Genomic DNA, 22,735 nt, shown 5'->3' on the forward strand with positions numbered 1-22,735 from the left:
TTAGCTAACAAAGTGTTTGATTGTTTGATTGCCTAGCAACGGCAATCAAACTAATAAAGACGTAGAAGAACAAGAGTTTGATTGCCTAGCAACGGCAATCAAACTAATAAAGACGTAGAATAACAAGAGTTTGATTGCCATGGCAATCAAACTAATAAAGACGTAGAATATCAATAGCTAATAACAATAACTAATTCCAAGTGAAACAACAGTTTTGTCAAACATACTGGTGCTACTACACTAACAGCCTCCATATCTGAGGCCTTCTCTCATTTACAGAGACAAAAAACTGGCAAATCCCATAGAAAAATGAACCAAACTGCTTAATGCAGATAATACTGAACCACTAAAAATACTAACTTACAAAAAATTGTTCACCTGATAGTTTTCCCGTCATCACTCACCTTAGCAATAGAACTTCCTTCACTGGACCTACGTGATGGCCCTGCCTCTGGCTCACTCTCAGTACTAACCTCAAATATAGATGGAGATGGAGAGATTGTGCATTACTTTTCAATTAACAACCAATATAAGTGAGCTTTAAAATATATATATCATCAATGAAATAACATCAGTATATTTTGTTTGAACACAGTGGTCCTCTCATCATCTGAGTTTCAAAAAGTTGTTGGGCCATGAACCAAACTCTGCTTAATGCAGATAATACAGAAACACTGAAAACAGTAAGGCTTTAGCATGAGTTGGACACTTACAATAACGTTACTTCCTCCAGCTTTGACCTCGCTCGCCCGAAGAAAGCCACTGGCTTTGTTAGCACCGTTACCATAGTAACGGGGCTTTGTTAGCACCGTTACCATAGTAACGGGGCTTTGTTAGCTAACAAAGTGGCTTTGTTAGCACCGTTACTATAGTAACTATAGTACTATAGTAACTATAGTAACAGAGCTACCGTTACTATAGTATTGCGTATTGCAGCGCTGTGGAGCTCACCCTGAAGCCACGCCTCCCAACCAGTCACTTCGGCCATCATGCACGCGCAGAGCAGGAAGAGAGTGAGAACCAGCCAACTATACGCGCAGGTGCGCCTTGTAAGATTGGCTGATGTTTTTAGTGTTTTATAGCTTCCACAGATGATCAATATTCTTCGTTTTAAAGCTAAATTGCCGAACTAATCGGTTGCTATCGGATTGTAAAGAGAAGTTACACTAATTTAACAAAAAGTGCATCAGAATGAAATCTCCTACCCTACCTTTAAAACACGGTGACATACAGAAACTAATTCCAAGTGAGACAACAGTTTTGTCAACCATACTGGTGCTACTACACTAACAGATTATACAAAACCTCCATATCTGCCGCCTTCTCTCATTTACAGAGACAAAAAATTGTTCACCTGATAGTTTTCCCGTCATCACTCACCTTAGCAATAGAACTTCCTTCACTGGACCTACGTGATGGCCCTGCCTCTGGCTCACTCTCAGTACTAACCTCAAATATAGATGGAGATGGAGAGATTGTGCATTACTTTTCAATTAACAACCAATATAAGTGAGCTTTAAAATATATATATCATCAATGAAATAACATCAGTATATTTTGTTTGAACACAGTAGTCCTCTCATCATCTGAGTTTCAAAAAGTTGTTGGGCCATGAACCAAACTCTGCTTAATGCAGATAATACAGAAACACTGAAAACAGTAAGGCTTTAGCATGAGTTGGACACTTACAATAACGTTACTTCCTCCAGCTTTGACCACGCTCGCCCGAAGAAAGCCACTGGCTTTGTTAGCACCGTTACCATAGTAACGGGGCTTTGTTAGCACCGTTACCATAGTAACGGGGCTTTGTTAGCTAACAAAGTGTTTGATTGTTTGATTGCCTAGCAACGGCAATCAAACTAATAAAGACGTAGAAGAACAAGAGTTTGATTGCCTAGCAACGGCAATCAAACTAATAAAGACGTAGAATAACAAGAGTTTGATTGCCATGGCAATCAAACTAATAAAGACGTAGAATAACAATAGCTAATAACAATAACTAATTCCAAGTGAAACAACAGTTTTGTCAAACATACTGGTGCTACTACACTAACAGCCTCCATATCTGAGGCCTTCTCTCATTTACAGAGACAAAAAACTGGCAAATCCCATAGAAAAATGAACCAAACTGCTTAATGCAGATAATACTGAACCACTAAAAATACTAACTTACAAAAAGATGCATGTCTTTATTTTTATTTGCTTATAAAACTGCTCAATTCACAACAAACCTTGTGGATGTGTTTATAATGATGCGCTGCCTCATCTGCTACATCAGTGTGTCCCTGTTCATATAATGCTCCACTGTGTCCTGACGGTCCATCACATGTGTTTTATTCTTGCTGATAAGAATAGGAGCAGGTGGCTATGTGCACTGGCTAGGCGAGGCTGAAGCTAGCAGGCTAACAGGAGCTAACCTGGCCCTTATTACAACATGGGTTAATGCTGAAAACAACTCTAACTCTCCGTGTCTTTGTTGGGAATCTCCTCATGTCCATTGTGTGTGGGGAGGCAGCAGAAAAGGCAACAACATGTCTTCAGACAAATAATACCGTCTACTGTAACTGAAAGTAAACAGTAGCTTCCTCCCAACTTTTCTAAGTTGATTTAACATCAGCCTAACCTCACCTGGGGCCATGTGACAAACAGTAAGGCTTTAGCATGAGCTGGACTTACGTTACCTCCTCCAGCTTCGACCAGCGCCGACGGTTCTCTTTACGGTGTTTTACGCTCGCTCGAAAAACCCACTGGCTTTGTTAGGTCTGTTACTATAGTAACGGTACTGCAGCGCTGTGGTAACCAGGAAAACGCCCCCTTCTACCACGCATCTGTTGGAGCCTTTGATGTTATTTGCGTAAGCTAGCGTAGCTGCTATTAGCATTAGCCATCGTTCGCGTTAGCTTCTTAGCTGAGGCTAGCAAAGCGGAGGAGTAACGCTATTTATATTTATAAGTGTATGTTTTGATTGTGGTGATCGAACCTTTTTTTCTGTCTGCACCAACTACATCGAGCAGACAGGAAGTCAGGCACCAGAATAAAAGCGTTTCCGGTGGATTTTCAAAATAAAACGCTGTCAGACTGAACTCACGCTGATTTAACATCGCTACCGGCAGAGAAACACAGGCACAGCCATGTACGAGGAGATTCCGTTTGAAAAGTAGGGAAAGGGCTTTTTATATGATAGAACATGCTTTTATACAGACAACATCAGAAAGGAAAAGACAGGGAGAGAAGCAGCAGCTGTTCTCAGAGTGGAAGGTGAGCAGCTGCCCTGTGTGTTGAGTAGGGTTGGGCGATATTGGCAAAAAAATTAATCACGATTAATTGTGGCATTTAGCCGATAACGATTAATTTGACGATTAATTGATGACAGTTGCACTTACATGTTTTTGACTCTAAATTGGCACAGTGTTCTAGCATGATACCGACAAATCATCAGTCAAGTTAACTACTTCATTCACAACAGGCTAAGCTGGTGAGTAGGCACCAACCAGCCATGGAAATATGTATTGATAATATTGAGGCACAAACTGCTTCAAAATAATAATGAAGCAAACATTTAAAGTAACTTTGTCCTTCAAATGTTTTTATCTTAAGGTCACAAAGCATGTCAACATTAAAATTAAACAGACAAATAGACAAACAAAGTTCAGAAAAGTCACATCAGTGATTATTTCAAGTTAAAAAATGTGTCTGCGCAAATGAACCTGTGACTGGAATATGTCCCACACTAGTGCATGTTTTCACTCAGACTGTAGAACAGCAGCAGAAAAAACAAACAAACAAACAAACCGGACAATTTCACATTTAAATGTGTGTCTGTGCAAATCAACCTACGTTACGTTCTTCCAGCGCTTCGTTTGGTCGTAAGGAGCACAATGACTAAACGTATCGCGGATTCTCGGCTGAGTGGAATTCTTTCCAATATCTGCTGGAGGAGACTTCGCTGTTGTAATGTTTCCTATGTTGCTATGGAGTCCGTAAATAAAGATCGGAGTTTATTCATTTGATACGAGCAAAAATTCAGTTACTATAGCAACAACCAACGCTACACGCGTCACCTAATGCATGTCGCGGCACTATATACAGCTGTAGTGTAGTGTTGTGTCCTCGTTGCGCTTTCTTCGTGCTCGGGCTTATGGTGACAGACGTTGAACTTATGTTAGAAACGTGCTGCTCCGCATTATTTAACTGAACACCACTGCCTTTTTATTGTTATTGTGGGCTCACATGTGCGCGGGTGATGGTGAGACTACGCCGCACACAAAAATGCGTCATCATGACGAGGCACTAATCGCCGTAATCGATAAGTGGCAAATATTAATCGATTACAGTTTTTCTGACGATTAATTGCACACGATACGATTTTGCACAAGCCTAGTGTTGAGGGAGTAAACTGAGCTTTCAGTAACTGCTCTGTAACCCTGCCTGACACATAGAGAGGACATTAACCATCAGATAAACAGGCAGGTTACTACGTGACTTTAGTACGGTAACATAACACACGAGACATTTCACTATATTCACGGCATTCAGATTTGTGAGTTTAACAACTAGCTAGCTGCTAGCTAGCTAACAGTCAACATGGTTGTGCCATTTGTGTGCAAACAATGCCATTGTATTACCTGTCCACAGCATCCCAAGGACATTTGTATCGACACACATTAAAGTCTATATGCTTGTATGCACTACGCTGCACTTTATAACATCGTGCTGGACTTGACCATGTCATTATACTGCGGAGTAGCTCTGTTTTGAGTATTATTGTGTGTGTTTTTTTGTTGTATTTAATGTCTTTTTGTATATATTGCCTTTTCTGAGCTGTCGGACCAAATTTCGTTGTTCTATGACAATAAAGCGTCTTGATTGTTTCTGATGTCTCAACAGCTGTTACACAGACTGTAAAAAAGGTGTTTGGATGAATATGTTTCCTTTTCTGATGCCTTGGTGAAACTTTTAACACGTCATTTTACTGTATTACCAAACGTTTGGTTCGTAAGGACATACAACAGGTGATTCTGGAAAATATCAAAACAGTTTTGTAATGATTAATTTGACGCTCCTCGATTATAGCCAGGACTAGTGATGGCCAAATGAAGCAATCCATCTTCACTCACTGTTCTGCAGTAAGTCTGGATGGAATCTTGTGTTGTGTGAATGTTCCAGTATTTATTTTAAATGTATTAGATTTTATTTCAAATTTTTTATTTGTTTAGTTTTTGGTGTCATCTTCAGGAAAGGAAACTGAAAGTGTTTCTGTTTATTCCGCCCTTAATGTGAATGGAAGCACAGGCCCCTGTTTCATATCTTTGTTTCTTACATAGGGTTCTTCAGGTCCAGCATAGCAGTTGTTGGATGAATTCTGGAAACAACCTAACCTGTGTCAGCAGCATGGCCTGCTGGACTTTGTGGAGACAGTCTATCCATATGTCTTACTATGGAAATATATGTGATGTTACACCTATGATCTCATACATGATATGTTACTGTCATATATGATTGTGCTTGTGCCTATTCTAAGATGTGTGTATTCTGAGAAGCTGTGTCTGTTAGATAACAGACACAGCTGGGGGAGGGAGCTGCTCTGAAAAGACCTTGAGCACTCCTACAGAGGCAACTGTCTGTGTATGTGACTGCTCCTTCCTGCAGGAATAAAAGCACTTGAGTGATCAACAGCTGATATTTTGGGTTTTATTCCTAACATAAATGATCAGCAGGAGCAGCTTGGAGTCCAGTCTTCTTCAGCTCCTCCATTAAATGAGCTAACATGGCGCTTTTCACCAGGACAGGCCTCGGTGTGAAAGTCACATTACTGCACGATCTTAGTTACACATCATGTTGGTGATTGTGTAAATGTTTCGGACTGAGGATTCAAGATTCAAGAAGTTTATTGTCAAATGCACAGCACTTTACAGTTACACTGAGCAATGAAGTTCTTACTTTGCGAGTTCCCTTCATATGACTTTATACACAACTAAATTAAGATAAAAAAGAAACAGTAGACTTAAGCATAAGAATAAATAAAAATATGAATAAGCAATAGGAAAAATAAAATAAGCAAAATGTGCAGTTCTATGTACAGAGGTAGGACGTTTAGGATCATCGTCGTGCAGGAGAAACAGCAAGTAAACTGTCAGTGATTCATATTTTTATTACCTGAATGATGTCACTCTCAGGTCACTGCTGGACATATGGCTTCAGCTCCATCATTTAGAGTGTTGTTGTGTTGTTATAATGGCCTCTTTGTCCTGAACCCTAATTTATAATTTAATTTTTACCCTCTTATTCACTTTGTTCTTCTTTGTTTTATACTGCAGGTCTGGTTCATCATACTCTTCTCGTCTCTGCAGCCACGATGGTTTTTTTATAGAACAGGAGTGTGAGGAGTTCCTCTTCTTTCTTTCTATTCTCCTGCTTTCTCTGTTGTTTCTGCAGCCTCTTAGCCTTTTTCAGCTCCTTCCTAGAGGACCCCTTTGTGAGGAGTTCAGATGTTGCGTCCTCCTCCTTTTGGACCTCCTTCTGTCTGAGCCTGGCTTCGCTCTCCTTCACATGTTCATGGAGAGTTTTTTCAGCCGGCAGGGAGTTGATGGGGTTCTGCTGTTCAGAAACCTTTAAAGAGAGCTCTTCGTTACTGTCCTTGAGCAGAGTTAACTGTTCCTCTTGCTCATGAGGAAGAGGCTGAACCTTCTCTAGGCTTTCTTTATATTATTATATAAATATAATATTATATTATTTATTCTATAGAATAACTTCCAGGTTTAGCCATCAGTGACTTCATGGTCTTTTCATGGCGTCCTCCCATGTCTTGAATATACTTGGCAACTAAACAAAACAAGAATCAATAGCTTCACATGAATGACGAGAAGAGTGAGTGGATGAAAGCAGAGCGCTGAGCATGACTGTAACCTACACTCTGTGAAGATAAAGTGAAGAGCTGTGAAGCAGGTGTGTCCGTGGCCGAGATCCATCAGGCGAGTGCGTACGTCAGGTTCTCCCGTTTGCTCCAACCAGCGTAAGGCATCATCCAAAACCTCAACGGTGCGATGCTGCAACACCCACAAGTTCAATTCAACAACCCTGATCCTTACACACACACACAGATGTGTTCAAATTTATATTTTCTACCCTGAGAAAAAAAAAAACACTTACCAAGTTTAACATGTTTGCTTTGGTCCTTTTTCAACTAGAACAGAGAACAAAGCAGCATTTTAAACCAAAAACAATGTTCTAAAATGATGGTAAACAAATGTTCATCAGCAGAAACTCACACATTTTGCCCTTATCTATATTCTTTATTGATTTGCCATCTTCAAATATTCCTGATTTCCTTGTGAACATGTTTATGTGGTAGCATTGTTTTGGCCCTTCTCAACTCAACTCAAAATCCACACACACAGCATCTAAGACAATTATTGGAGCTGCACTAGTTGTGCTCATGGGCAGAGATGGTGGCACTAACTTTAGTCTCTGGCTCAGTTAACTTACAGATCCTAGCTCCAAGGCTCTGAGGATTGTCTCCACTGTCTCAATCTTGCGCAGGTGCTTCAGACGTAGGTCCTCTGTGTTCCTACAAAGAGACAATGACAAACTTATTAGCATCCTGAAACAGTCAGGAAGGAAATTGTTGGCTGCTAGCAATGCTTACTTTGAGCTGATTAGACCTATTTCTGCAGCCCAGCAAACAGCATTGCTGGACTCGTCCCGCTGCAATAGAATAGGAAGCCAAAAGACACAGATTTTCATCCGCTGTCCAGCCTCCTTTTTGATTTCAAGTGGGATCTGACTCCATCGTTCAAAAACTGACTCTATAAACAACAAAAGAACAGGCATTAAAAAAAACAGCTTACAAGAAATGCTCCATATGAAGGACTCACCGTTTCATTTATATATTTAAGAAAACTGAACTATACTGTTTCCACATAAAATTATAAATAAAAAGGTTACCAAACTGACATTACTCTTGTTTTGACTGATCATAATCTAATGAGCCAAATTACTCTGAACAACAGACACACATCAGGCTAATATCGTGGTCTAAACCAATCAGAGACAGTGAAGGATGGGACCCCCGTGTGTGTATTTTTGAAAACGTGTCTGCTGTAGTCAGCCGAGACCGCAGGAAATCCAGAAGAAGAAGAACGTGGACATAAGCTGTGCAGAGCTGATGCTGTGTGCTAAAGCTTTTTCTATACTCCACGTTACCCGAGGTGACGAGAACAAGAACAAGTTTGTTTCGGCCCGGACTTTTGTGTGTATAACTCCTCATACGGCCCTCTCATTGCACCGCGTGAACACACAGACACATTTCGCTGCTGAACAGCAGAAACTTCAGTTTAGGTGAACATGTAGCGGCGGAGGAAGATTTGTTGCTACTATGCAGGTTTTGCTAATGTGCTGTTGACCTGAATGAGTGATGATAACGAGCCGGTAATGTTCAGGGAGGGGGCGTGACGTGCTCGTAGCATTATAACAGACAGAACAGGTCTGACGGACAGTATTATTTGACCTGTGTGGTTGCATTCATGAAGGCTGATTCACTCGTTTTAAGGAGTTACAGTACATGGTTACATGACAAACGCCCATTTAAAAAGTATTGTGTTCATTACACAAGGTCCAAATTCATTTTAGGATGATATGTGATTATTAAGCCCGTTCATATGTACAAAATGTACTGATGCGTACAAAAATATATGGATTAAGTGTGATGCGGTGCACCTACATTTTGTGCCGGTGCACAAGAAAAAAAGTTAGGCACACCAGTGCAACCAGTGCAAAAAGTTAGTCTAGAGCCCTGTATTGTAAAATTAAATCACACTGTCCAAGTCATCCAAGCAAAGTAGGGCACAACATTACTTTCTACACTCTAATCTGGGATGCCTGTACAGTGGCTTGCAAAAGTATTCATACCCCTTGAACTTTTCCACATTTTCTCACATTATTCCCACAAAAATAAATATATTTTATTGGAATGTTATGTGAAAGACCAACACAAAGTGGCATACAGTTGTGACGTAGAAAGAAAGTTAAACATGTGTTAATTTTTTTTTTTACAAATAAAAAACTGAAAGGTGCAGTGTGCAAAAGTATTCAGCCCCCTTTTCTCTGAATGCATCCAATTGCCTTCAGAAGTTGCCTGATGATTTCTGACTGATCGAATGTTGACCTAATGACTAGATACAGTCAACCTGTGTGTAATTTAATTTCAGTCCAAATACAGCTGTTCTGTGACGGCCTCTGTGGTTTGTTTAGAGAATACTGGGGCACAAACAGCATCATGAAGTGCAAGGAACACAGCAGACAGGTCAGGAATAAAGTTGTGGTGATATTTAAAGCAGGGTTAGGCTATACAAAGATTTCCCAAGCTTTGAACATCTCACAGACCACTGTTCAGTCCATCATCGGCGAATGGAAGGAGTATGGCACAACTGTAAACCTACTGAGACATGGTCATCCACCTAAACTAACAGGCCAAACAAGGAGAGCACTGATCAGAGACGCAGCCAAGAGGCCCATAGTGACTGTGGATGAATTGCAGAGATCTACAGCTAAGGTGGGGGAATCTGTCCATGGGACAACTATCAGTCATGCACTGCACAAATCTGGACTTAATTGAAGAGTGGCATTAAGAAAGCCATTGTTAAAGAAAACCACAAGAAGTCCTGTTTGCAGTTTGCCAGAAGCCATGTGAGTGACCTAGCAATCATGTGGAAGAAGGCACTCTGGTCAGATGAGACCAAAATTGAACTTTTTGGCCTAAATGCAAAACGCTATATGTGGCGGAAACCTAACACTGCACATCACTCTGAACACACCATACCCACTGTCAAACATGGTGGTGGCAGCATCGTGCTCTGGGGCTGCTTCTCTTCAGCAGGGACAGGGAAGCAGGTCAGAGTTGATGGGAAGATGGATGGAGCCAAATACAGGGCAATCTTGGAGGAAAACCTGTTGGAGTCTGCAAAACACTTGATACTGGGGCGGAGATTCACCTTCCAACAGGACAACAACCCTAAACATAAAGCCAAAGCTACAGTGGAATGGTTTAAAATGAAACATATTAATGTGTTAGAATGACCCAGTCAAAGTCCAGACCTAAATACAATCGAGAATCTGTGGCAAGATCTGAAAACTGAGACATACCCCAAAAGACTTGCAGCTATAATTGCAGCAAAAGGGGGTTCCACAACGTATTGCCTCAGGGGGGCTGAATACTTTTGCATAATGTGAGAAAATGTGGAAAAGTTCAAGGGGTATGAATACTTTTGCAAGCCACTGTAAGTAAATCCAGGCTCAGAAATCACTAATTTAAGAGTCAATGTGCCTGTTGAAGGTGTAATTTAAAAGCTTTAGTTAGAGTCTAGGTTAGATGTCAGCTGATGGAGGTGCAATCACTGTTAGTGAGTAAATATGTGATCAAATTGTTGAGTAAATATTTATGACATTGCTGCATGAAATGCCTCGAATGTTCCTTACCTTGTGGACGAAAAGTGATAACTGTATCATTTTTCTGTAGCAAAAAGAAAAACAAAAGTTTATCAATGACCAATAGAAAACAGTAATATCTATATTTTAATAAATAAAATTTGAAACCTGTATTAGTCCCACAATGGGGAAATTGCTTAAGGCAGCCCAGCAAAGAGTGCCATACACCAGTGAGTACACTGGAGGCTATGCAGGTAAAGTGTCTTGCCCAAGTATAGCAGGGTTGTCCAGTAACCTTCCGGTTACAATTAATAATTAATAATGTAATATTGTAAATAATGTATAGTCGTTGTATGGCTCCTTAATGCCATCCAGCCAGGTCTGACAGTACTTAAGAGTTTTATTATAGTTCAGCATGTTTCATAGAGAGAAAAAAACTGACACGTGTCATTTAATCACAACCATGCGGTTCCATGTGTCCATATGTAAAACAGACAGCACATTCACTCAGTATGAGACTTAAAAAGAGAAAGATGATAACAAACATTAATGACATTCTCTCTCAGTGAGGTGTGATTCTTTGTTCTGTAGCTCTCTGTTCAACAAAAACGAAACACACGAGTCACGACACGCACATGTCGAGTGCTCATTCATAGCTGACCGGGCTACTTCCGACACAGCCCAAACGTCGGTTCCGAGTCTCCGACAGCTTAAAACACAAAGTGATAAAATAATGATTGGGGGGGAAAATACTAACTGTCGAGCGCTTGTTTTCACAAATATTGTTTCATTGACAACACTGAGCTCTGTATATTTCCCATCACTAGTCTGACTCAGCGCTATTAGCATTGTTAGATGCAGCCCAATAGCAAAACTAGCTAGCTTACCTGTAATACACCTGAGAGTCTTTCTATTGACTGTTCAGTTGTCTTCTAGGCACGTAGTTAATTCAGACAGTGTACAGATAAAGTCGTTCACTGTTTTGGGTAATTACATTTAAAACAACAGTCCGCCAAATTAGCGTTTTTCTTTTTTGGGGGTATGTTTATGAAACACAACCTACCAGGAAATAAAGCCACTCCTTCAATTGTTAGCATTGTAGCAAACAAGCTAACGTGCGCAGTCACTACTAGAAGTAAGTAACTCCTCCCGTGAAGTAAATTAAATACTTCTGTGTCCAGTAGTAGTAACGTTACATATATTTGTATGTATATTTGATAAGGTGACACACTTTAACTGTTGTTCAGCAACCTTCCAACACTTTCCCTTTACTTTGTTTCACCGCACGCAGCTAACCGCGAGCTAAGCCCGGAGAGCAGTTTAGCTAGCTGAAGTAGAAACAGCGTTTGATAAAAGTTATACAATAAAATCACATACCTCCGGATAGCTGTGGTCTTTAGCTGTGGTCTTTAGCTGTGGTCTTCGTATATACTGTTCATATTAGTGTGCGGAAGTGAAGCACTTCTCGCGCATGCAGCGCAGCAGCAATCCAACAACAACGTTTGAAGGGGCGGGAGGAGAAATTCTTCTTCTTCTCCTCTGCTGGCTTCCGGTGAGGAGAGGTGGGTGATGGCGCCCTCTACAGATACACAATGCTGTTTTTAATTTGATTTATTCAATACATCTTTTGTTAGATATTTGTTTACACAATCTGAGAACACCCGTGATATTTTATTTTGCTTTGCATCAGTTTCACATGTAATACTACAAATAAATGAAATGTCGAAACAGTTTGTTTTCTTTTATCTGAGGACATCCATACTGCATCTACATTGATTTAACAAGTGCATGATCAATGAATATGATCTGCCTGTGATGTATGATTTAATTTGACCTCAGCTCAAAGTCCTCCCTCTGTCTGAGGAGGTTCTGGAAGACTTTATCTCGGTAAATGAAAAAGTTTCTGTTCCGCTCCAGGTCCTGAGCGTTGATAATGCGGGTCACCAGAGCTTGCTGAATGGCCGAAGACTCACAGGGATGGTGCTGCACGTTGTGACTGACGTTTCTCCAAGGCTCGATGACTAACATGTGTTCTTCCTCCCTCCTGCTGTGCCCAGCAGAAATATTGAGTGTGTTTTTATTTATCATACCTACAGTGGTGTCATTGTTTCCCTTCCTGTCTTCGTTGAGTCCAACGTCCTCTGTGGAGCCATGAGTTTTACAGCTCCCAGCAGTTGAATTGGGTGTGGTAGAGTCATTGAATATATCAGCCGAGACACTTGGACTGACCAAACTGATATTAAAAAGGACACTGCTGGAGCATGTTGTATTGGTTGCACTGGTTTCTTTTGGACCACTGGCTGCATTGATTGCAGTGTGATGTGGGCCTGGAGCTGCAGTCTCCTGGATGTTTCTGCGCAGATAAGCTGCGTAGCCCTGAATCAGGTGATTTAGTCCTGTCTTATAAGAAAAACGCAGTGATTTAACAGATCCCAAAGGCACAGAGTTCAGACGGACCTGTTGGAAGAAGGACAAAAGTATATCTGAGCTTGTCTGTTTTTTAGCACCTTGTCAGACATAACAGAGCTCTTACTAGTTACGTTGCATTGTGGGTAATGTAGGCAACAGTTTAAGTCACAAAAAAGCATGTGGATACTGCACCATATGGTCATTGACATGTTTTATCTGAAGTTTTCGCCTGCCCGTCCTTACCTGGTGCAGTCTCAGGTGCAGGTGAAAAGCTTCTCCTGCCAACCACTGCTGCATGGACACTGAGCTCATTCTCTTCTTGTTAATCATCCTCTCATAATGATCAAGCAGTTCAAGTTTCAGCAAACTGTCGTAGAGCTCCGTGGTTTCGGCCTTTGTCTCCTGGTTGTTGGCGATGCCAGGAATGAGGCGGAGGTAGCTGTAAATTATCTGCCCAATTCTTGAAGAGGTACTGATGCCAAAAATCATCATGGCCTGGGGTCCCTGCGTTGATAGATGGCCCTCTGTGGATGATCCTTGCACTCGGACCTGATAAGATAACAATTTTTGATTTTTTTTTTCTACAAAAAACACACAAAACTGAACAGCTTTACCTACATGTTGGGCAACCTGGTCAAAAAGCATGGACAGAGCCAGAGCGATGACCCCTACTCCTCCATAGGTGACCCTGCTGCCCCCCAGCTCTCCGATCAGGCTCTGTCTGAACGCCGCTTGCTGCTCTCTGCTCATACCCCGCTGCAGGAAACCATATCGATGCTGCAGTGCTGCTGAGGAGTCCAGTGACAGGAAGGTTGTGAGGACAGGATCCAAGGAGATATCAGGGATGATGCTGGCATCTCGTGCCACAGAGAACAGCTGGTGGACGGTGGCTGGAGAAGGAAGACACAAACCGCGGCCCATCGGGATCATGGCTGCAACTGTCAGTTTAACCAGTGTGTGCTGAGTGTTATCTGTGTTATCTCTGTGTGTTTATTCGGCCCATTCAGGAGGATGTTATCAACGTGACCAGTCCACCATAGAGAGCATGAACAGGAATACAAATGCATGACCTCTTTGTTTAATGAAACAAGGTTTATGCACAAACCTCAGATGTCCTGTAGTTTGAGTCTACATGTTCTGACTGTTTGCAGCCTGTTTCACTGCAGCTGTGGACATAAACAGGCTGAATAGTCTTTTACATCGTTCATTGTTTATGAAAATAGGGCCTTCCTGTTTTATGTAAATTTGTTTTGAAGGACATGAACAAATGATTTTAGTTGCTATGACTGCTTTGCTGTTTTTTTCCACAGTGGCTGCATAATAATTGATCATATTAATTATAAAGCTGCGGTCTCTCACACTTTGGATGGGTCAATACTCCTATTCAGAGCATGCCCAACTGTGCTCATCTGCCCCTCAGCCTAGGATAAATATTAACAAAATCTTCTGTCTGCTGTGACAAAATCAATACAATCAGCTTTTTTTTAGCTCAATTTTTGAATATACTGATAAAGTTTCTTATCTATATCTAAAAGGAGATTATATCCCTGTAAGATATATTTAGGAATTTATACTCAATAGCATGAAAAATCAACTGTTCCAAATGTTTTGACATCATAGAAGAATTACAAAACCAGAAATGAAAAAAATATCCCTGCCACTGACCTGAACAGTCACATTGGCATTTTAGACACTATTAAACACCATTAAACACTGAACATTAACATTCATGTCAACACACAAGGGGCTGCTTAAAAAAGAGTCAAATAGAAAATTCAGAATCGCTGTTTTTATTAATTTATCTTGAGATATAGTGCAACTCCGTAATTGACAATGACAATATATAAGTTCTTTTATTATTAAAAAAAAACGAATTCTGTTCTATATGTTTAACACAGCAATATAAAGGTTTACTGGAGCTGTCTGGGGTTAAAATGCTGTTTTTTTTAAGTTCTTCTAAATATTTTTCGTTTATATATTTTATTTAAAAAGTCTAAACATAATACGTTGGTGTGACATCTTTCCATACAGTCTAATTTCGATGTATGTTATTTATAAACTGGTTATTATCTGTATAAAGTCTTTATATACGGTCTAATTTAGGTGTTATACACTTTTCATGATGCAGAATGCTTCGTGTGTACTTCGGATTAGCTAGGCATTTTTTTCCGTCAGTCACGTTACCGTGGCATCATAGACGAATCCTTTGAAATTATTCTCTGCTGCGGAAGTTGATAAATCAGTGGCGAACTAATATTCCCTCATCAGAGCATTCTCCTGCCGTTAAAATGGTTTGAACAATAAATCTGGTTCTGGTCTGGGGTTGAATGCTGATGTGAAGGATTGCTCTGAATTTCTAGAGAATCTGCAATCTGAATTTAATTTTGCTGAAACACGGTTAAGAATTTGAAAAGATGAAGCTCTTATTTTGAGTAGAAAATCTTAATATCATGAAGACATGAAAGAGACACAGCTGAAGACAAGAACAGTGTGACCTTAAAGAATAGCTTGTGAATATAAGGTCAGAGGCTGGAATAATACCAAACTTATAAGAAGCACAGGCTGTGTGATTTTAATGTGTAAAAGTTCAAAGATCAATATGACAACAAATATGGCTGCTTTGTAGGCTTCTTGTGTGTCAGCCTGTCACTATGGTAACAGCCCTGCCTGCCATGTTAAACTCAGAGGAGACCTCAAAAACCACTCCAACTTTGAGAGCCTGGCGTGCGGAAACGATTCGGAATTAGAAAATTCTGAATACAAGTTTGATAGAGCAGCATCTAATGAGCGTTTCAAGACTAAACTGTCTGTAGCTTGAAATCTGTAGGAGGGGATACATTTGACAGATGACCCTCGTTGAAGGGCTCTCTCATAGACTCCCATGTTAAAAATGACACCGAAATTGCTTAATATTTGAAAAACTATAATTTAAAAAAAAAAACACTTGAAGTTGACCCGGAATGTCCTCTGTGAGATGGACATTTTGATAGTTGAATGGCTGAAATCGGTCAATGTATGCTGAAGATACGCTGCGCCAAAAAACGTACGGAAGAAGAAGAAGAAAGTCATAAAACTACCGCACTTCCGTGTTTGGGTGACGGTTACGTCACTGTCCGGACCTTCACAGTTGCGTCACCTCGCCGGGCAGAAACACAGCGGAGGTCTGTTCCTGCTTCTGATCGTTGAAAACACAGTAGGTGAGTACCAAAACAGTCTGTAGGCGCACGACCTGTTCACATTGTAAACACACACAGGCTGTGCACAGCGTTAGTTTAGCTAACGTGCTTCTTTAATACAGCAGATAGCACGCGTTTATAAGGAAGGACACAATTAACCGACTCATAAGAAAAGCTGGTTTAAGGGTAAGATGTCTCCACAAAGGACACGAGGATTGTCTTTGTTTTAATGCGTGTGTAAATCATGTGATTCCCGTGATATGGCTTTAAGCAGATCAGCTGTGGTAGGTCTGACTTTACACAATGGGGGGTGTTTTTGTGGAGTAGACTCTAGGCGCTGTGGAGCTGATCTACAGTCTTGAGGCGGAATTACACTTTAGTTACTGTCTTATCAATTATGTTTTTAAACGGGCGGGGATGTTATCTGTGCAAAACAAGCAACTGTGATATCTTAACCTGCTACTACCAGCATCAGCACCTTTACGTTAATAGAGTGAACACAACCACTGTTTATTTACACAGTTGCAGAGATTCCATGTTCAATGGATCCCACCTGCTGAGTGTGTTTATTATCTTTTAGCTTTTGGTCTCTACAACCTCCTGAATGAAACATGTGCTGGTCACTAACTGTGTCTGTCTCCTGGATGTTGTCGTTGTTGTTGCACAGCTGGTTTTTCAGTGAAAAATGTCTGTCTTTCTTTCTTTTCTCCCTTTTTTAAGGAAGAAAAACCAGACGTCTTTTTCTGTCGTGGTTAAGAGCTGTGCTGCCATAGAGCTGTGTACAGATTTTCAGTTCCATAGTGCAGCTCACTTTCTACAATTTTAGGCAGTATCCGAAGTAACAGTATTCCTTTTTCTTCTTAAAACAGCTAAAAGTTACAGAGAAAACATGCCAGTGTAACAGGGGGAGTAGGAGCACAATACAGTTTTCATACCCACAAATATGATTCATAAAATGATAGATGTGGAGCTCTCACTCCTATTTCCTTTTTAAAAATGTAGCATAAATGATACTATCAGATGATCTTTTTTCATTTGTGTGTCATAATAATAATAATAAGAATTTACTTACATAAGATCAATAGATACAAAATGTTGTATCTGTTCTTTTAAAAGTTATTGTAGAAGCAGTTGATCTGGATTATTATATATATATACAGAATGAGGTTTTCTTAATAAATGTATGATCCAAAATGTTTAATTAATAGACTTTGGATATATATTAGCCATTCACTCACACAAAACAGGAACAGAGGGGTCTAAAATGTGACAGACAGAAGGTTATAAACTTGCTATTAAGGATAATTTTTTCCATTTTTCATCGTCATGTCATCAGTGGGACGCATTTAGATGCAAGAAAAACGGAAGTGGGTTGGAGGGGAGCAGTGGAAAAGATGATCTGTAGTCATAATTTTGTTACCTCTTTGTTACGGCCCCCTGTCTCTCAGTTTTTTGGAATCGTGATCATTGATGTTCCTGTGACGAATTAAGCCATTAGTTTTATTTCCAGCAGTCACTTCAGAGTGTCATAAACAGGCAGCGGCGGAGGGGTCGGTCAGAACAGCAGCGCATACAAACACACTAATAAACCACATGATTAATTTTTCTTTCCAGGTTATCCAGCATTATGAGTCAGCGGACGGAGCGACGGGGGATACACGTGGACCAATCAGACCTGCTGTGCAAAAAGGGATGTGGTTACTACGGTAACGCAGCATGGCAGGGCCTGTGCTCCAAATGCTGGAGGGAGGAGTACCAGCGAGTTCGGCAGAAGCAGATCCAGGACGACTGGGCCTTGGCAGAAAAGTAGGATCTTCGTTAAAATAAAAAATCTGGCTGTCCCCATCTTCCCCAAACACCCAACGTGTTTTTAAACACTCATTTCATGACCTGGATTTTGTTCTTTGATAAGTATTCATTATAATTTTCCTCTACCTCCTTGGCTCCAGGTTGCAGCGGGAGGAGGAGGCAGCGTATGCTAGTAGTCAAGGAGTTCAGTCCCACTCACAGTCCACACCCCCACAGCAGCCCCCCGGACATACCTCTCTGGGCCCCTTCTCCAAGTTTGAGGAGAAAAAGACCAACGAGAAGACACGGAAGGTGACCACTGTGAAGAAGTTCTTTAGCCCTTCATCTCGCAGTGCTTCAAAGAAAGGTATCATTCAAGTCTGTGCACTCCTCATGGTTAGGCATTTGAAAGGACACAGTGACTTTTCACAAAACCAGAAGACTTCCTCTTGTGCAGCTCTTTAGAAAATGTTGGCATTCAGCTGCTCTGGCCACAAGCTAACAAAAGCTAAAGTCCTAAAGTCAGAAAATGTAGTGACAATATATACTTACCTACTTAAAACAGGTGATATGTATGTGTACCTCACTACAGGCTACTGAGGATTAATCTGTGGATTAAAATCAGGATTTACTGACAGTGGTTCTTCCCCCTCAGAAACCCAGGAGGGCAAGTCACCCAGTCCATCCATCAGCCGCCATGCCAGCTTCGACACAGACCAAGTGTCCAGAGACTTTGTGGACTTCCTGAAAAACCTGCAGAAGACCGGTCGGGAGATCCACAAGCAGTGCAGAGCCTTTATCATGAACATGTCAAGCAAGAAGGTGTGTTATAGAAGTGTTTTTACAACCTGATCAATGTACCGATAAGCACCGAATGACTTCCTGTTCCCACAGGACCTGAGTGCTGAGGAACTGTCGGAGTGTGTTCAGGATTTCTACCAGAGCATGGCGGACCGCTTGATGAGTCACTTTAAAGGTCGGTTCAACAACAACTACTTCTAAGAGTCATTAAGAACCACTAGATGGCAGCACAAGCAGTATTTTATGTGTTCAATCTTGGCTCTTCAGGCTCTTCAGACTCTGTTGAGCAGGTGATGGATCAAGTGGAGAAGTACATCATGACTCGCCTGTACAAGAGCGTCTTCTGTCCAGAAACCACCGATGATGAGAAGAAGGACTTGGCTACACAGGACAGGATAAGGTCAGCCTTGAGTTTGCTGGTTTAGTAAAAGTGTGTGTGTGTGTGTAGGTCCCTGAGAAAGCCTCACTGCACAATGCTTAAATCTTAAATTTTCATCCGTGTGTGAAAACGTCTTCAGGCTTAAACAGTGCTGATTTTCTGTGTTGCAGGGCCTTACACTGGGTGACCATCCAGATGCTGTGCGTGTCCATGGATGAAGAGATCCCTGAAGTCTCTGAGAATGTGGACAAAGCAATAACAGGTCAGAGACAGGTGGACCTGGCAGCCTGAATGCATTTGAAGGTCCCATATCGAACATCTTTACTCACATATCCCCAGATCGTTCGTTCTATCAGGCCTGTCCATGAGCTACTACATTCTAGTATTTTAGTATTTAGAGTTTTATCAATAATGTCAATAATCTGAGTTGGCGCTCAACACCGGCGTTTTCATTTCTCTGCAGGATCCATCTGATTCTCTGACACCATCTGCAGCCTAATACGTCATGGACATGACAGTGTGAAAAAAACTTTACTTTAAAGCTTTTTAGCTATGAAACCATTTCCAAAACTCTGCTCTAAATTAAAATAACCACATTAAACCCACAAACGTCCCTCATGTGTAGAACTGAGCCGAGCTTGGATTTGAATTGGCAGTGCTGTACAGCTTCTGGTGGTTCAGATGGTAAAGACAGATGCTTTGCTCTGAACAGGAGGTGTCCTTATCATTTAATAATGGTCTGCACTTATATACATTGATAACTTTAATGCAGAACACTGAGCTGTTGGGTTGGAGGCAGAAACCATGTTAAAATACCTGCATACGTTGTTTCAGCTCCAGAAGGTACAAACATGTTCTCTTTTTTTCCAGATATCATTGAGATGGACTCCAAGAGGGTTCCCAGGGACAAACTGGCGTGCATCACCCGCTGCAGTAAACACATCTTCAGTGCCATTAGGATCACAAAGAATGAGCCGGCCTCCGCTGACGACTTCCTTCCTGCACTCATTTACATCGTGCTCAAGGCCAACCCCCCACGACTGCAGTCCAACATCCAGTACATCACCCGCTTCTGTAACCCCAGCAGGCTGATGACCGGAGAGGATGGGTACTACTTCACCAACCTGGTGGGTTTTCCTGTCAAAGCCAGTTTGGGCTACAGGCCTCTGGTCTTCCTTCTGTAGTTTAATGTTTTCCTTGACTTGAAACCAGAATCTCAGCTGCTGTATTTTCTTTTCCAGTGCTGCGCGGCGGCCTTCATTGAGAAGTTGGACGCTCAGTCTCTCAACCTTTCCCCGGAGGAGTTTGAGCGCTACATGTCGGGCCAAGCCTCACCACGATTCAGCAGCTCGGAGGGTGACTGGCCTCATTCAGGACATGGTGTGACTGCCACCAACCCTGTCCTGGCCCAGCTCAACCACAACCTGGAGCTGCTGTCCGGCCTCAGCAGCCGGCAGGAGACACTGATGGAGTCCGCTCGAAGCCTGCAGGCCGACCTCCTCTCCTGGCCAGACACAGTGCAGCGCGAGGTGAACGACATCCTGGAGAAATATCCTCTGGAAGTTCGGTCCTGCACAGTTTCAGCCATTGATGCCAACAACATGGACAACGACAACCTGCCGCCGCCCCTCACGCCCCAGGTGTTTGCTGGGTAGTGTAGGGAAAACACTCCACATACAGACAGGGTACAACTCACTTAAACAAATCATCCAGCACCTTAACCACAAAGCTTAACATTTCTCTGTGATGTCGGTTCATTTCAGGGGACGCAGTTTGGACTCTTGGTTTTTTTAGTTGCAGGTTGCAGGTACCTCACTAATCTGACATTTAGCAGCAAGCTGAAGTGAATATAATCTCTACATGTTACAACTATAACCCGTATATGTCTGTGTTAAGGTCTACCTGTTAATAATAGCATCACAATCCCACCTCCCCCATAGACTTCCGCACAGAAAACCACACATATCACGTTGTCTTATTAACTTGAAAAGCTGCTTATGTCATACTGTATTTCTGCATGCTTTCTGCAAAAAAAAGAACACAATGATTGATGTTTTTTATTTTTATTATTCTGTTTTGTTATTTTATGATGTACTGTATATTGTAAAAACAGGCTGGCGTTGCGTGATCGCCTGTTGAAACGACTACTGGTTTTATTGTGATTTTTCTGATGATGTCCAAACTCACTTCTTATTTCAACAGCTAGCAAAGGGATGACTGCACATATTAATGCCTCTAAAATATAAAGTGATGCATTCACTGGACAGGCTCCGTTTTTTTTTTTTTTTTTTTATCATACAAGTTAAATTATAGAAAACATCACGACCAGATTGTTTTATCCTGATATATTTATTTTCTGTGAGCTACAGAGATTTAAATAAAAAAAAAAAATCTTTTATCAGGAACAGTTTATTTTTTTGGTTCAATGTGTTAGTAGATAATATATACTCAATGTCTTAAATTACTTAAATGTAAAATAAGGAACTAAGAAAAAGTACCACAAAGCCTAAACTGACTTTTTGTTTCAAGTGTCAAATAAAGCATCTAATATATGAAATATATATTATATTAGTTGACATTCGGTGGTGCTAACTGTATAAATACTGTATTTTTCATTTGAGTGAAATAAAAGGCAGTAAAGAGGGACATATGCTCATTTTGTCCTTTGTTTGAATTTGGACTTTTTCTTATTGCTGTTTTTTCCATTAAAGCAGATCACTAAGCTTGTTTCGGAAGTCGTACACACCCAGGCAATAACTTCACTTCCTCCATGAGCTGGAACAGTCCAAATCAGTCAAATGTCAAAGTCAGCTCTTTTGGTTTCATGTTGCCTTTTTCCTACATCTCAATACATGAAAAGATGCACTGAAGAGAGGCCGGACACTCACTTCTCTTTTATGTGTGAGTAATCCATGCAAAGAGAAACACCTGGACAACTTGTTAGTGCAAACCTGAAAGAAATAAAGATTGAAATGACTCTTTGAACAGAAAATGAAAGCTGCAGTCTTAGCTTTTGTCTCGTTGTTGTTTTGATCTCCAATTCCAAAGCATAAAACAGCAAAACAAATAAGACAGAGACATGACTCACTAGGTTCTGACATTTTATAGACAGATCAGGATTGATCAAAACCTACAGTTGCTGTAGTTGGATTAAAAGCGAAATTACTGCAGCAATTCTAACACCTGACAAATCTAGAAAGAAGGAAACATTCAGGGTACTTCAAGTGTGGCTCAACAAATTCAGACCTTCATGCTAATATCAGGCTAAATTGTTCCTGAAAGAATATAGGAATCTCACAATAGGTTTGTGTTAAACTCTGACCTTACTTCAGGTCGGGTAGATTTTTGTGCCTTTAACATGCCTCACTATAAATACATTCAGGACTGAAGCAGCAGATATTATTTAATGATATATTTAAGACAGCAGAGCCAAAAGGACGCCACACTTCAGCTTATGATGTCTCCTCTGTGGACGCCATTTTTTTGTTCCGCCCCTCGTGAAGCAGAGTGAAGTATATGAATAGGAAAAAAGGTTACTACCTGTAAATAACATGTAGGTATGTGTCTGGAGGCTGAGAAATGTGGCTAATGTGCTAGCAATTGCAGTTCTTCAAATGGCCACTAGAGGCTGGCTCCAGAAACGAGTCACCGATACACTCTTCATGTCCAACTGTACAGCAGAATCATGTTTGAACTGCCTCTGATCATTTCAACTGCAGACACTCCAGAGTCGTGTCAACATTTGTATAAAACCAACGGA

The 22,735-nt window shown here is 41.0% G+C and overlaps 1 protein-coding gene across 3 annotated transcripts; it reads left to right on the plus strand.

The window, feature by feature from the left end:
* Nucleotides 1-15,947: 15,947 nt before the first annotated feature.
* On the plus strand, nucleotides 15,948-21,494 carry rabgef1 (RAB guanine nucleotide exchange factor (GEF) 1). Of its 3 annotated transcripts, none has more exons than XM_028421557.1 (9): nucleotides 15,948-16,028; nucleotides 17,622-17,813; nucleotides 17,957-18,162; nucleotides 18,451-18,617; nucleotides 18,690-18,771; nucleotides 18,864-18,996; nucleotides 19,146-19,237; nucleotides 19,846-20,102; nucleotides 20,217-21,494. In XM_028421557.1, the coding sequence occupies exons 2-9, from the start codon at nucleotides 17,635-17,637 to the stop codon at nucleotides 20,628-20,630; spliced, it is 1,530 nt and encodes a 509-aa protein (XP_028277358.1). In that variant the 5' UTR covers nucleotides 15,948-16,028; nucleotides 17,622-17,634; the 3' UTR covers nucleotides 20,631-21,494. The 3 variants fall into 3 exon arrangements, with proteins under 3 accessions (XP_028277358.1, XP_028277360.1, XP_028277359.1); XM_028421559.1 differs by having other exon boundaries at nucleotides 15,967-16,024; nucleotides 20,217-20,630; XM_028421558.1 differs by lacking the exon at nucleotides 15,948-16,028 and adding an exon at nucleotides 16,036-16,193 and having other exon boundaries at nucleotides 20,217-20,630.
* Nucleotides 21,495-22,735: the final 1,241 nt, after the last annotated feature.

The sequence above is a fragment of the Parambassis ranga genome, chromosome 14, assembly GCF_900634625.1.
Source record: "Parambassis ranga chromosome 14, fParRan2.1, whole genome shotgun sequence".
In the NCBI taxonomy this organism is placed as follows: Eukaryota; Metazoa; Chordata; class Actinopteri; family Ambassidae; genus Parambassis; species Parambassis ranga.

What these genes read in the sequence shown, in the direction of transcription:
- rabgef1 (XM_028421557.1), top strand. Translation starts at nt 17,635, where the DNA reads ATGAGTCAGCGGACGGAGCGACGGGGGATACACGTGGACCAATCAGAC. An exon ending in GACTGGGCCTTGGCAGAAAA is followed by an intron (nt 17,814 to 17,956) that starts GTAGGATCTTCG and finishes CCTTGGCTCCAG; the next exon opens with GTTGCAGCGGGAGGAGGAGG. An exon ending in TCGCAGTGCTTCAAAGAAAG is followed by an intron (nt 18,163 to 18,450) that starts GTATCATTCAAG and finishes CTTCCCCCTCAG; the next exon opens with AAACCCAGGAGGGCAAGTCA.